This window comes from Pollicipes pollicipes, unplaced genomic scaffold, assembly GCF_011947565.3.
Source record: "Pollicipes pollicipes isolate AB1234 unplaced genomic scaffold, Ppol_2.1 Scaffold_6686;HRSCAF=7923_pilon_pilon_pilon, whole genome shotgun sequence".
Classification (NCBI taxonomy): Eukaryota; Metazoa; Arthropoda; class Thecostraca; order Pollicipedomorpha; family Pollicipedidae; genus Pollicipes; species Pollicipes pollicipes.
In genome coordinates, this window is record NW_023596921.1 from 31,507,312 (window position 1) to 31,520,030 (window position 12,719).

The following is a 12,719-nucleotide window of genomic DNA, read 5'->3' on the forward strand; positions in this document are numbered from 1 at the left end:
CTGGGCTAACGATATCACAATTTCGGCTTTGACGACTTAAGTGACCCACGGCTGACGCCAGTGTGCTCAAGATGGCGGGCGTGGGAGGAGAGGTCGTGGGCGGCTTGCGGTGACCCGTACGCAGATATGAGAGTATGGTTAGAGCGCCGGAAGCAATTGGATCGGCGAGATGGAGTGTTTGCAGCCACGAAGACCGTGCTCTGTCCTGTGGGAAGAAGCACAAACTTTATAAATAGTGCTGTGGTTGGTGTGGGAGCACAATGAGCTAAAATCATCATGGAAAAGGCTCACATTAATAATGGACGCTGAAATGTGAATATCCCATTTTGTTTGGAAGGATGCTGAAAACCTCAATCTGACACTGCGTACTGCTTCAATTACCCCTTTATGTATCCTTCACCCGTACGCATAACATTCTAGCTCTGTCGTGAGGGACGCAACATTCCGACGGTCAGACAATGGCCAGTGTCTTTATTTTAGAGCCGTTCGCAAGCAATGCTTTCCAAAAATGCGGTTGCTTGAGAATGAAACTCAGGAGTGGGTGAATGAACCCAAATGGTACAGCAAGCTCACGTGCTAAATGTTTTGAATGAGTTTTGTGATACCAAATGCTGAATTATTTATTTCTTTCCTCATATTCAGGAAAGTTCATCTTCAGCGTTAGCACGTTACCTGTTCAGATAGCCCACCTGTTCGGCTACCCGGGGTTTTATCACACATGGTGGACGCATGGTCGTTTACTTCCGGGTAAAAGATGATACCATTACATTTCCAGCGCAGTTGAGGCCGATGTGCCGCGCAGCAACATGTCTCCGTTTCTTCTGAGCCACTTCGCTCACTTCCCTACGTCAGATGACGCGAAGCTCGGACACTGACCAGGTCATATACCGACGGCGCCAGGGATACGAACGCGTGGCATGGGCTTCAACATGGTGATCTCCCCGTAGGAATTCCTAATATCGCCATCAGGGGGCACCGCTCGATGCTTGCGATGCGAATAACTCCGGAACCTTGAACTGGTCGGGCGAGAGAAAACACTTAATCCCTGGGTAGGCTATTGAACAGCAGAATTCTGGCTTAACTAGATCTGGTGAACATATGTTTTGAGATATTTTACTCCGACAACAGGGTAATTGTTTGATGTAGCGCGATATACGTCGCGACGAAAAGTGTGATTACGATCACAGCCGCAGCGAACGGTGAACCAGCGATGTATTAACATCTTGGTGTACTACATTGTGGTTTACTACTACGTAGCACAACTACCCTTATGGTGTGCGGTGAATTGTTGTTGAACTACCTCTTGACCAGTCTCACCATTTTGGGTTTGTCTGATATATTAAGGGCTTTGCATGAGACAAAATATCGTGCTAAAAAAATATCCCGCTGTAAAACAGGCACTGCAACTTTGGAGCATATCATGAAATACCACTGCAATGAAGTCGACGCATACATTATGCTTTTTAATCACAATTGAAAGCTCACCAAGGCAATGTTTATCATAAACAAACGATGATATAGCTTATTCATTGTGGGACTCTGAAAGGGTTGACTTATCACTGTTATATGGAAGTCTTTTGCTACAGAAACATGAGAGGTGCATCGGAGACATTTTCGAGTAAAACACATTTGATCCGGCGCGCTAATTTTCTATGGATCGGAGTCAGCTATCAGGCAAAAGATGCGAAGCAATGGGCAAAGATTTCGAGAGTAAATACAGTTGGGAAATTTTAGCACAAAAGTCAGGGGCAAGTCCGCAGAGCAGGTGATTTATCAGTTCCTCGCGTTGATGTGAGATCGATACAAGAATTGTTTTCGGTGCAGTCAGCGTGTTATCTAAACATTTACTACCTTCTCGCAAATTCAGTATGCTAAGAGTATTAATGCAAAATGGCGAAAATGGCTGGGCGAATTTCGCCTCCTCTTCAAACAACGAACTTCTTGAACTCCTCAGGTGGTAACTAAAACACTTCCATTAAGCGTTCCAACTTTCAACAACTGGGAGGCAAGTAATCTCAGTGTTATCTCAAAATCCGTGCATCCAATGTACTTTCCTTCCCTATCTTGGAGAGTGGTGCATCACCCCTATTGCTTCACTGTCTTAAATCTCCAGCCTGACACAAACCCCCACAGCAAAACCAACGCAAAAACGAAAAGCTATGCTACTAAACAAACATTGCAGAACAGACAGTATGCAAATAATACAAGCATCACATAGGGGAATATCTGTTTCATGCTCATTTCTCTTCTACCGATAGACTCACGATTGAATATTTTAAAACACAAATACCAAAATAAGATGAGGCATAGCAAGCGATTAAAAATTATCTGACGTACCTTCTCGGGTAAATAAGCTGAGGTTACAATATTCAACATTCGTGATGGATGGCAAGCGCTCTGATGGATTGATGTGTATCGCGTATTGGTGGATTAAATCTCAAGGTCATTTGTTCAAATAAACTGCTGAGGCCGTCAGCAGGTTATTGAGAATGGCCTGTGGATGGTTTGTTATCATGCCCACAGACTGGTCTGAGTCTTAATAGTTGAAAACTTTAACTGGAACATGTCAGCGGCCGGCCTGGGTAGAGCTTTGGGTGCAATATCACTGATTAACATGGGAAACGTAAAATTTGCGAAAAATCAGTACGAGGGTCGAAGCTAGACTCCGATATCCACGACGAAGCTTTGCAGCGTCGCGAGATCAGCACTCTTAACTAGTAAGAGAGTGTACACCTGTACTGTTATTTGCGTGCGCAGTAGTGGTCACTGTGGTCACTGTGGTCGGGGCTGAACCAAACGGCCGTGGGACAGGCTGCGTATGTGCTAAGAATGTGCACGAGCTGCAGATGGGTCCAGACTGGAAGCCCTCACGCGTAAGATTTCCTGTACCTAATTCACCCATTATCCTTAAGGCTGTGCCCACACCACCCGCTACCCATTCTCAATGCTCGCGCTTTACCCAGCCGCATGCATTTTCGCACTTAGCCCTATTTTTATAACGATTCAGACATGCTGAAATGCAAGCTTACTATTACAGTGAAAATACAAAAGTACTTCAACTGGAACTAATCAGGGTCAGGACCAAAGTACTCTACAGCATTGTGGACTTTTTTGTACATACTCGGCCATTTGCGAATATACTTCTCCATACCCGTCCCCATGTCAGAAGTGTCCCCCAAATATATACTTAGCCCAACGTGATACTCATTACATATGGGTACCAGACTGTGAACCCACGCGTGTATATTGCCCACCCATGTGTTCATCCAGTCCGTGAAGTTGTCTAGTTCGGGCTGAAGAAAATCTTAACATAATGCTCTTGCCCTTCGACCATGAATTAAAGGTAAAAACGTGTTAAATATAGGTGTCAAATGTAAGATGCACCGTGTGTGACATTTCTTTTCATACTTTATTTGCAAGTCACGGCAGTGCGTTGGCAATAGTCGCCAAATTTGTAACAAGTTGAGAGTCGTAAAGCATTGTGACTGATGAGTGTCCTTTACCATTGCCGTGTCCGGCCATGCCTGGCCAGAGGGTGACCAGCCAATTTGAAGTGATTGCTCAGCCTAGCGCGGGAATATTGGCAGACCTGCGTCAGCTAAGCCCTCGTGAAAGGCAGACTTTCCAGTTCATAGATGGAACCCTTTAGCGTAGGCTTCCATATAAGTATGGTTCTATTACCTTCGGTTTTGTCACTGCCTGCATAATGGCGGTTGTCAAATAAATCCCCCCCCCCCAGCCCCCCAGTAAAAAGATGCATAGGAACCTGTCTTAGGGATCTTCCCAACCTAGAGAAAAAAACATTAGGCTTCCGCGGGCACCACGAGCAGAAAGTGGGTGTTTTCCTGTGGCCTAGGTTAGGTCACGCCGCTAAATGAACCGGTATTGGGGGGACATCTACAACAGGCATAGGTCACAGTAAAACACGAAATAAACTGAACGAGGGAAGTGAATGAGCTGCCTACAAATCGTTGCGCGATACGAGCACTCTTTGGCGCATCGAGGTGCGTTATTGCTCGATTGGAAAGTGGCCATCGACGCCCTTTTCAAACCAGCCTCAAATACGACATACTGAGGCTTAAGCTGCAAGCGGTGGCCCATGCCAACTCAACGGACGTGAAGCAGAGCCCATTGTTCAGTTCAGTTCACCTCGCATTCACAAATCGTTCCAACCAGTGGCTTATTGTTTGATTCGGTACAATTACAAAAGTAGTATGAATACCGTAGCAAAACATGATGACAACGCGGCCACATTCACACATCGTCAACCATCGAGTCTTTCTCACAACTTTGTCAAAAACAAAACCATTGATCAAACCATAATTCGTCGACACATGTTACATAACGGCTAACAAGCAATGATTACACAACGGACAGTCTAAATCCTCTAGCCTGGTGCGAAAGCCATTGCATGTGCAATAGGTCGTAATGGTCGGCGGTATATGGCTTCAGGATAAGTCTGTGCGATGCGAAAAATAAATCAGGCACACCAGCCTTGTGCTGACCCGATACCCCGACAATCAACCTATCCTACCAGGCGCATTATCATGTGCCCTTATTACATCTGTATTCACCTTTTAATTTTAAAGACAGCAGACTGGAGCCTCTGAAATTCAAGCTATGAGATTCTTGATGGTGTCATATGAATCGAATGCATCCACTATAAGCAGCTTCTACTCAAGAGGCTTCGCTTCTCGTAATTTATTGGTCATGGCAACACAATACTAAAACATTTGAAATCTGTCGAAGTGTTCTACCGAAATTAACAGGTCGGCCAGGCTCAGTCATCTAATTGTAAGTGATATGACTTGAAAAACGCACAAACTTCACAGTAAAAAATGACAACAAAGCACTGCCTCCAGAATTAATGAAAAGGACATTAAAACGGGGCCAGTTTTATGGGCTCTGAAAGGTTGGCTAGGTCTGGCCAAGATTTCATAGCAATGACATGGTCGTAATTCACAGCTGATAAAGGTCACGTCTGTTGTAATCTCGCCAGCCCACACCTCATACGGCGTCCTTTTCGTGGCCTGAGGCAAACGCTATTTTTTACGTATTTTGGTCGTCAGAAATATAGCAATCGGCGTGCTGCTGATCACTTGCATGTTATTCGTAAATACATTATTATGCACGCCAAACAAGTCTGTATGTACCTTTTCAGTCTAGCGATAGCAGAACGGATCCCCTGGCATTAAGGCCTTCGTGGTTCTCGGCGGTGTCATTGAAGTAGAACGCATCCGCTTTCAATGTGATGGAAGCGCTGGCACGCCGAAAGGAATGCACTTGGGTGGTGGAAAGTTGGGCCGATCTGGGGTGAATATAGTCGATGGATCAGCATGCGCCCTCATTTTCTTGATAAAGTGGTCGCGTGGTGTTACTGGTCTGCCGCATCGACCTTCAGGCGTTCTTTGTTGAAGGCCGTGGAGATCGTTGGCAAATTCGTGATCGCATAAGTTTGTTTTTCGCTTAACTTAACAGCAAAGTGAAACAATAGCTCGTTTCAGCGTCTTTCGATCAGGTGAGGGAGTAACGAGAACGACTGGGCGCAACGCACAAGTGGAAGGTATATTCCTAACCCCCGGTTTGATGTGATTTGGTTTTCAGCGTACGGATGAATGATAATTGTGGATGTAATTACGCGCTTATAGTAGCAAGCAGTGCCAGTGATGCCAAACGGACATATTTTACGAGTATGAACAGCAATTCGTAAGCCTCGTGGTAATCACGAGCCGCTCATCGCTGCAGCCCCTTTCACCGGGAAGAAAAGCAAGTATGACACAATTTTACTGCCAAAGTATTTTTTGTTTACTGCTGCTAATTTCTACTACCGGGCTTTCCGTTCCAGTTTGGCAAGTGCGTCTGCTTTGAGAACAACAAAGCTGTTGAAGACGTTTGTGCGCAACAGGCGTGAAACGTCATCCCAACAAAACGAGCATAATCCAGCTATATTTATCACAACAATGAAGCGACTCAAAGCCTTAGTGCCAGTAAAAGCACGGCTTAACGCATCATCGGATTGATGTTTGACGGCAAAACACAGCGCGGTGTTGCTGGTCTGGCTGCCCGGCCCGCGATCGCCGCGGAGAGCGAGGACCATCCTCGCTAGGTGGCGCCACTGAACGGACCTGGGCCGGAACGGACCCCGGTGCCTCGGCGGGTCCGTTAGGGCTCGTCGGCGGTATACCGCTGACGTCCGGAAGCCGGCACCACCAAGAGCGCTCTGGTGCGGGCACACCATCGATGATCGATGCAAGAAGTTGCCGAGCGAGGACCAAGCGTCGGAACGCGGAAGACATGCCGGCACCCACTCGCTGCGGGGGCCATCATTGGGATAGTCCAGCGCCGTTCAAACCCAGGGGACGTCGACGAGGCGAGCGCTGGTCCTACTCGGCGAAGCATCGTCGAGAGGCACCGCCACAGTGGTCGATAGATCTACGTTGACACAAAGCGATGCGTGAAAGGGAACCCAGAGCTGGGCTGCTGGGAGTACATCGCCGCCCCTCGGCTCTGCAGCTGGTGACGCGGCGCTCCTGGCTGCCCATGCGCGCCGGACACCGGACCGCCTTCGGCCCAGCCGATCTGGGTTCGATGCCACGGTCGATGGGCCGTAGAGCCATTCAAAAGAGACGCCCCGTTATTCCGCGGGCGCACTCGCAGGTCAGCGCGTCTCGGCGATCGATGGCGCTCGAACCGCCCCAGGCTCTGGCTGCTAGCACGTCCAAGTATTGACACTGAACAATGGTTGGCTACAATTGCCGGCGTCATCACGCGGCTCCCAACGTCACACAGCCGACAGTGTCGCCATGACAACCCTGAGAAGCGGTGGCTAACTTCTGAGGCCTCACCTCGCCTGCGTTGTCCCACCCTCGTCTAACAGGATGGGAAGATGTGCCTTACCAGCATTAACAAATGCCCCTCAGAATCCCAGCTCTATGCTGCCCGTCCCTGCTCCTCTAATGATACTGAGTGTTCCTGAAATCGGTGCGAAATGGTTCTATAGCCGCACAGAGGTTCGCCGACCGGGGATTGCTTGCGGTAACTGACGCAGTTGGGATCATCCCGGCCAGATCATCCCGGAGGACGGACTCCCGGAAGATGTGCCGCATGGATCACCTGCTTTGGGGAAACCTACTGCTGAAAGTACTGCGCTCGGATGATCTACGCTGGGAAGATCTATGCCCAAAAGCTTACTCCCGGAATGCTTGCGCTGTGAAGACCTATTGCCGGGAGACCCACTTCGCGAACGTCTACTGGCGATGTCCTTAATCGAGTCAGGACGAACAGGCGGCAACGGACGACGACACAATGGATGGCCGATCTTATTATTTTAAAGCTCTTATGTTGAGGTAACAACCTTCAATGTATTGTACGCTTCAATGTATCTTCAATGTATGCAAGACGTACTGCTTAAATACATTGCAGAGTATAACGACTCTAATGACGGTAGTAATATCGTTCAAGGTAAACGATATTTAGTACTACAACGTTAACAGTGCCTCCCGCTATATTGAAGATTGTTTACTTAACACAAGAGCGTTCATCTCATAATGCCGAAAAATCAGAAGCTGAAAATTAGAAGCTGAAGACCCTTCTTATACTATGTGCAAGTGTGCTAGCCAGAGCGGACTAGGGCCGGCTGGCTGGGGTGACCTGAAGGGCCGTTATGGCGGCCTGCTGACCACGAAGCGTGGTATGCACTGATAGGTCGACTCACTGGACCCATCTCCCACCACACAAGCCGAATATGGTGCCAGAGTCGACTCGCAGGATCGGAGATCGGCCGAAGATCCCCACCGGAGGATCGAAGATCGGCCGAAGATCCCCAACGGAGGATCGGAGATCGACCGAAGATCCCCACCGGAGGATCGGAGACCGGCTGGAGATCCTGACTCGATCAAAACAAAACAGCCCGGAGCTCTAATGCGGAGGTTCTCTGGGCGTAGGTCTTCAGAGCGCAAGGTTTCAGAGCGCAGATCTTCCGAATGCAGGTATTCACAGCAGTAGATCTCTGGAGAGCAGGTCTTCAGATCGCGGGTATTCTGGTGGTAGGTAACCTCAGCGGTTTGCTTTCCGAGCGTACTCTTCCGAGCGTAGCTGTTCCGAGCGTAGGCTTTCCAGACATGGGACTTCCAAGCGTACGCCGAGAATAGGTTTTCCCGGCCTTGGCCTTCCGGGCATAGACCCTCGAAACTCCAAACATGTCCTGCGGGGGTGGGTCCTCGGACTCTCCTGCCACCGCTCGGGCCAACGCGGGCCGGGCGCAGGCGGGGCGCGGCCGGCCGCTCCAGCCGCCATGGGAACGCGTCCGGTGGCGCCGCCGGGGTCGCGCCGCTTCGGTGTGCACCGCACGTCACGCTGGAGTGCGGAGAAGTGTCGCTCTGAAAGCTCGTGACCAACACATAGTTGCACACGGTCTGCATGCAATGGGTGGATGGAGATCAATACCATTATTTGATTCTGGGACGGTGTGCTCGTTAAGCTCCACATGACATACTAGCAGTTTTCACGGAGGTTTGCTGCGTCATGGGATTCGTAGAGTTATCATTTGTTTGCAGATGTGGACTGCAATGTTTAAGATAATGTTAACCCTCGCCCTGATAGGGGATGGGGTCGATGCGACTACGCCCCCCCACCCTCACCCCCATCCTCTCCCGTCGGTTTTCTGTAGATAATTCTGCGTATTTTGAAACCCAAAACTTGTCGCAGGCGTTTATGGTTTCGGAGCAGCGACGGGACGGCGTTGTTTCGTTAATAGAGCCGTACGTCATAAGCAAATGCTTAAAACACATAAAACTATAACACATAAAACAAAAACACTTAAAACCATTGCACTAAGAAACAAACAGAATATGTGCCAGTTTAGATTTCGTGGCTTCACGGGTCATAGTTCGTACATACGAGCATGCAAAGCTGGAAAGGTTTCGATTTTCGGGAAAATTTTGCATTTCATCTGGCATATATGGATCAATTATTGGTTATGGAATATAAAACTAATCATCGGTCGCAATATCTCATTGAGATCAATCCGCTGGTTCGGTGGATTTCAAATATCACACATCAAATAACTTCCATGTTTCCTAGTTTGGCAACAGCCTGGTTGCATCAAACCCTTCCTCCTACCAGTCCTCGTTATGAGGATCGGCAGATCAGGGCGCGACCACGCTGTCATTATATCTCAGGCTAGTCAACGCGATTGACGTAGTCATGATTTCCAGCAGCAAATAGTTGTCCTGCCCACGAAATCTTCCCTTAGAAAATGTTGCTCCGAGACCACTTCGCAGTCGGAGCATGTTTGTCAATGATATACTTAGGACTATGGATTCAGACAGAAGAAATTTGTACATTCATAGTATCTGGAGCGGAAAGTGGATTAGACAATCTCAGAAAGTGACCTTTTGTGACAATGGGTATGACGCACTTCGTATAGTATCCAACACATGTTTGAACCATTCTTCAATCCGCGCTCGGATTGTCTTGCGTTTGTTGTCCGGCCATCCCCAAAATGCGTGTTCCGTTCTCCGCCATGTAAATTCCGCTCACTCCTGCGCCTTGTGCGTGACCGCATTAGACCGCAATGTCCTGGGTAATGAATGTTGGATGAAGATAAACAACCTTCTCATGCATATCTCGGGAAGCAAGCCGACGCCGGCACTTTAGGCGTATGGAGCTCAGCTATTCAGTTAGCAAAATTAGCATCTCGCACATGCGGGTATTGCCAAGCAGACTTCCAGCACCATGCGCTGTTTGAGATAGTCTTCCGGATGTTGCATCTACTCGAGTATCTGAACCCAGCTCCTTTGAACGCCATAATTAAACGTTGTTTTTGTCAGCCAGGAAAACGTGGGGTAAACGCAGGTACCACCGCACGGTCACTTGCACCACAGAGGTGCGCAGACCGGAGCAAATGTGCCGATTTATTTTGTCCCGACAGTGATTCGCTTATGCAGGCGTTATTGCGCACGAGGGCATCACGTGGCTCGCCATGTATGTCAAATTAGTGGCCGGCGGCGAGCGGCGTCAGCGGCGGCGCGCAGCACTATCTGTTGCGGCGTGTGCCACGCGCGCCGCCCGGCCGGAGGGGTCAGCCCAGATTGGCGGCGGCCGCCGGTCACCGGCGCTAATCTGGTTTGCCCGTCGTGACTGATGCCCACGCCATCGGTGCTGGCAGGGCGCGGGGACCGGCTCATGAAGACGGTGGTCGTGCGCGCCGGCGAGAACGCCACCATCCCGTGCCCGGGGCTGACCGAGGTCGGCCGCGCCGCCGACTACATCATCGGCCGGCTGACCTGGACGTGCCCCGGCCGGCGGCCCTGCCCGGCCGCCGCGCCCACGGTAGGTGGCTCGAACTGCACGCCCGCCCCCCCCCCCCCCCCCGGCGGCCGGCTGCCGCGTGCAGGCGGCCTGATGACAGACGTGCAGGTGGCTTGATGACAGACGTGCAGGTGGTCTGACCGCAGACGTGCAGGCGGCCTGACCGCAAGCGTGCAGGCGTGCTGATGACAGACATGCAGGTGGCCTGGCCGCAGACGTGCAGGCGGCCTGACCGCAGACGTGCAGGCGTCCTGATGCCAGACGTGCAGGTGGCCTGACCGCAGACGTGCAGGCGGCCTGATCGCAGACGTGCTGGACGGGGCGTGCAGTGACGATGGAAGCATGGGATCCGAACCACATTTTGCGATGAATGGAACCTTGTGGGGAGCAGAGAAAATCATGGAGACCTAAACGCTGTATTCACTTATGCGATGTGCTACACGTGTTCCTGTTTTGGCGGCGGGGAGCAGAAAATTGACACTTAACTCGGATATTAAGGCATCTTACCTTATGTCTACCAAGTTTGGAGGTTTTGGGGTTAAATGTTACTTAAGCTAAAAACTGCGGGTGGGAGTTGTTGTACATTGACAGATTGGTGCGTTAAGTGATATTTTAGATGACATTTGAACTAAATACTGGGCGTGAATCGCCATCTGCTGGGCTGACATTAAGCGTCGTCACTTCTGTTCTTTGCCATCTCCGTTAAAAATGTAGTTAACCCACGTCCGGCCGGAGGGAGGGAGCTGATTTCCACAACGGCATTTCGAGGACAACCAAAACACACTTGCTGCAACCCCACATCCTTAGAAGCTATTAATCCATCAGTTTGGCATCCTTTGTGCAAATTTAAAGCAAGGTTTTTTGTCTAGGCTAGCGACCTAAGTTAGGTCAAATTGGTCAACCCCTAAAAAGTTTTTATCACGCATAATTTTTTATGTCATTTGCCATTGCTCCAGCTTTAGCGAGAGAACACGATAATTCCTACAGTTTGCTTCCTTCATATTTTTCCAAACATGCGGATCAGTAAAATGAGGTCCAGTCAGTTATTGCTATTTCTGCAAATAATGCAACCCGGTACGTATTTTTGTGCGGTTCTGGTGTTTGAACATGAGGAAGAATACTAACTAACATTCACAACCATCGCATGACCACAAAGCCAAAGGCATTGACCTAGGTGGTGACCTACCTTTATGGGCATCTTCTGCAAGACACATGCCTAGCTCAAAACAAAAGGTTTTATTAGGTACTGTTTTTTGGGGGAGGGGAGAGCAGACTCCCAGTGCCCCACTGAAAATATATTGTGAAATCATTCTAATGCATAATAAGGCCGCATTAGGTCACATGATGACAGGCAAGTTACAATGACGTCATCCAAAGTCAATGAATTATATTGTCAGTAGCGCGCATGCCAGCGGCATTAGGGGTCTCCAAATTTGTCATCACTTAGTGATAGAGGCGTCCAAGGGGAATTGCGAAAATAAATGTCCCCAATATGATATATTGCTGTATTCTGTACACAATATATCAGGCCTGATTGTACCAGCAACAGGCAGCCGGGGGTCCGGCCGGCCGGGGCCTTGACCGTGCTTCTCGGCTAATGGGAAATAGCGTGGGATGTTGGGCGAGCGCACAGAGTGCAGCTACAGAAGAGCACTTTGCTGGCCAGTTAGACACGCTAACGCTTTGCGCTCTCTTCTGTCAGGTTTCTAAATTTGGCCTAAGCTGACCCCATGTCATTTCTTGGTCCGTCGTAAATGACATTTGTGTGTCTGAGATGATTCTGTTTCACAGCTGCAGCTCATAAGATAAGCTTAGTCCGAAGTGCAATGTGGAAAAAAAACATCAATGACTCGTCCTTACAGTTTGCTGGGAGACCAATTTTAAACGGTAATCTGACGCGCCTCTTGTGGTCAGAATTCTTGTGGTCAACAGAAACGGCCGGAATGGATTCCCCAAAGTTTTAAGGCGGACTTACATGCCCTCAATATCCGTCTTGACTAATTAGCACGTACTCGGGTGGCCGGTTGGATGCCTTTGGCTTGGGGGAGGTCAACTTGACTCCCCTAAGACCTCAGGAACCAGGAGAGCTAGAGACACCAGATTCACAGGGCTTGTTGGCCTATACGTGAACGCACTGAGGTCAAAGTTTGAGGCTCTAAGACTATCACCTTCTGGTCAAATAAGGTCAAACAAAGTCAAACTCCAAGCTGGTTTTCAAAGTGTCTCCAAAACCTAGGTACCTGTTCTCAGCAAAAGATAACATGCTCATTTAAAGTCAGTGACCTTGTTTGACATTTTGAAGGTCATAGTAACCAAAATCACGCAATAATCAGCTTTTGACAAACAATTTGAATTTGAATGCACTTGCATTTTGCATGCGAATAAGTGACAAAGTTTGCGCTAGGCAG

General features: G+C 49.1%; 1 protein-coding gene across 1 annotated transcript in view; it reads left to right on the top strand.

Moving 5' to 3' along the window:
- The window catches only part of LOC119108180 (tyrosine-protein phosphatase 99A), a 78,822-nt gene that overhangs the window by 1,132 nt on the left and 64,971 nt on the right, over positions 1-12,719 (top strand). The window contains exon 2 of the mRNA XM_037231757.1: positions 10,169-10,332. Within this exon, the coding sequence (XP_037087652.1) occupies positions 10,169-10,332 (164 nt within the window). The remainder of the gene's footprint in view (positions 1-10,168; positions 10,333-12,719) is intronic.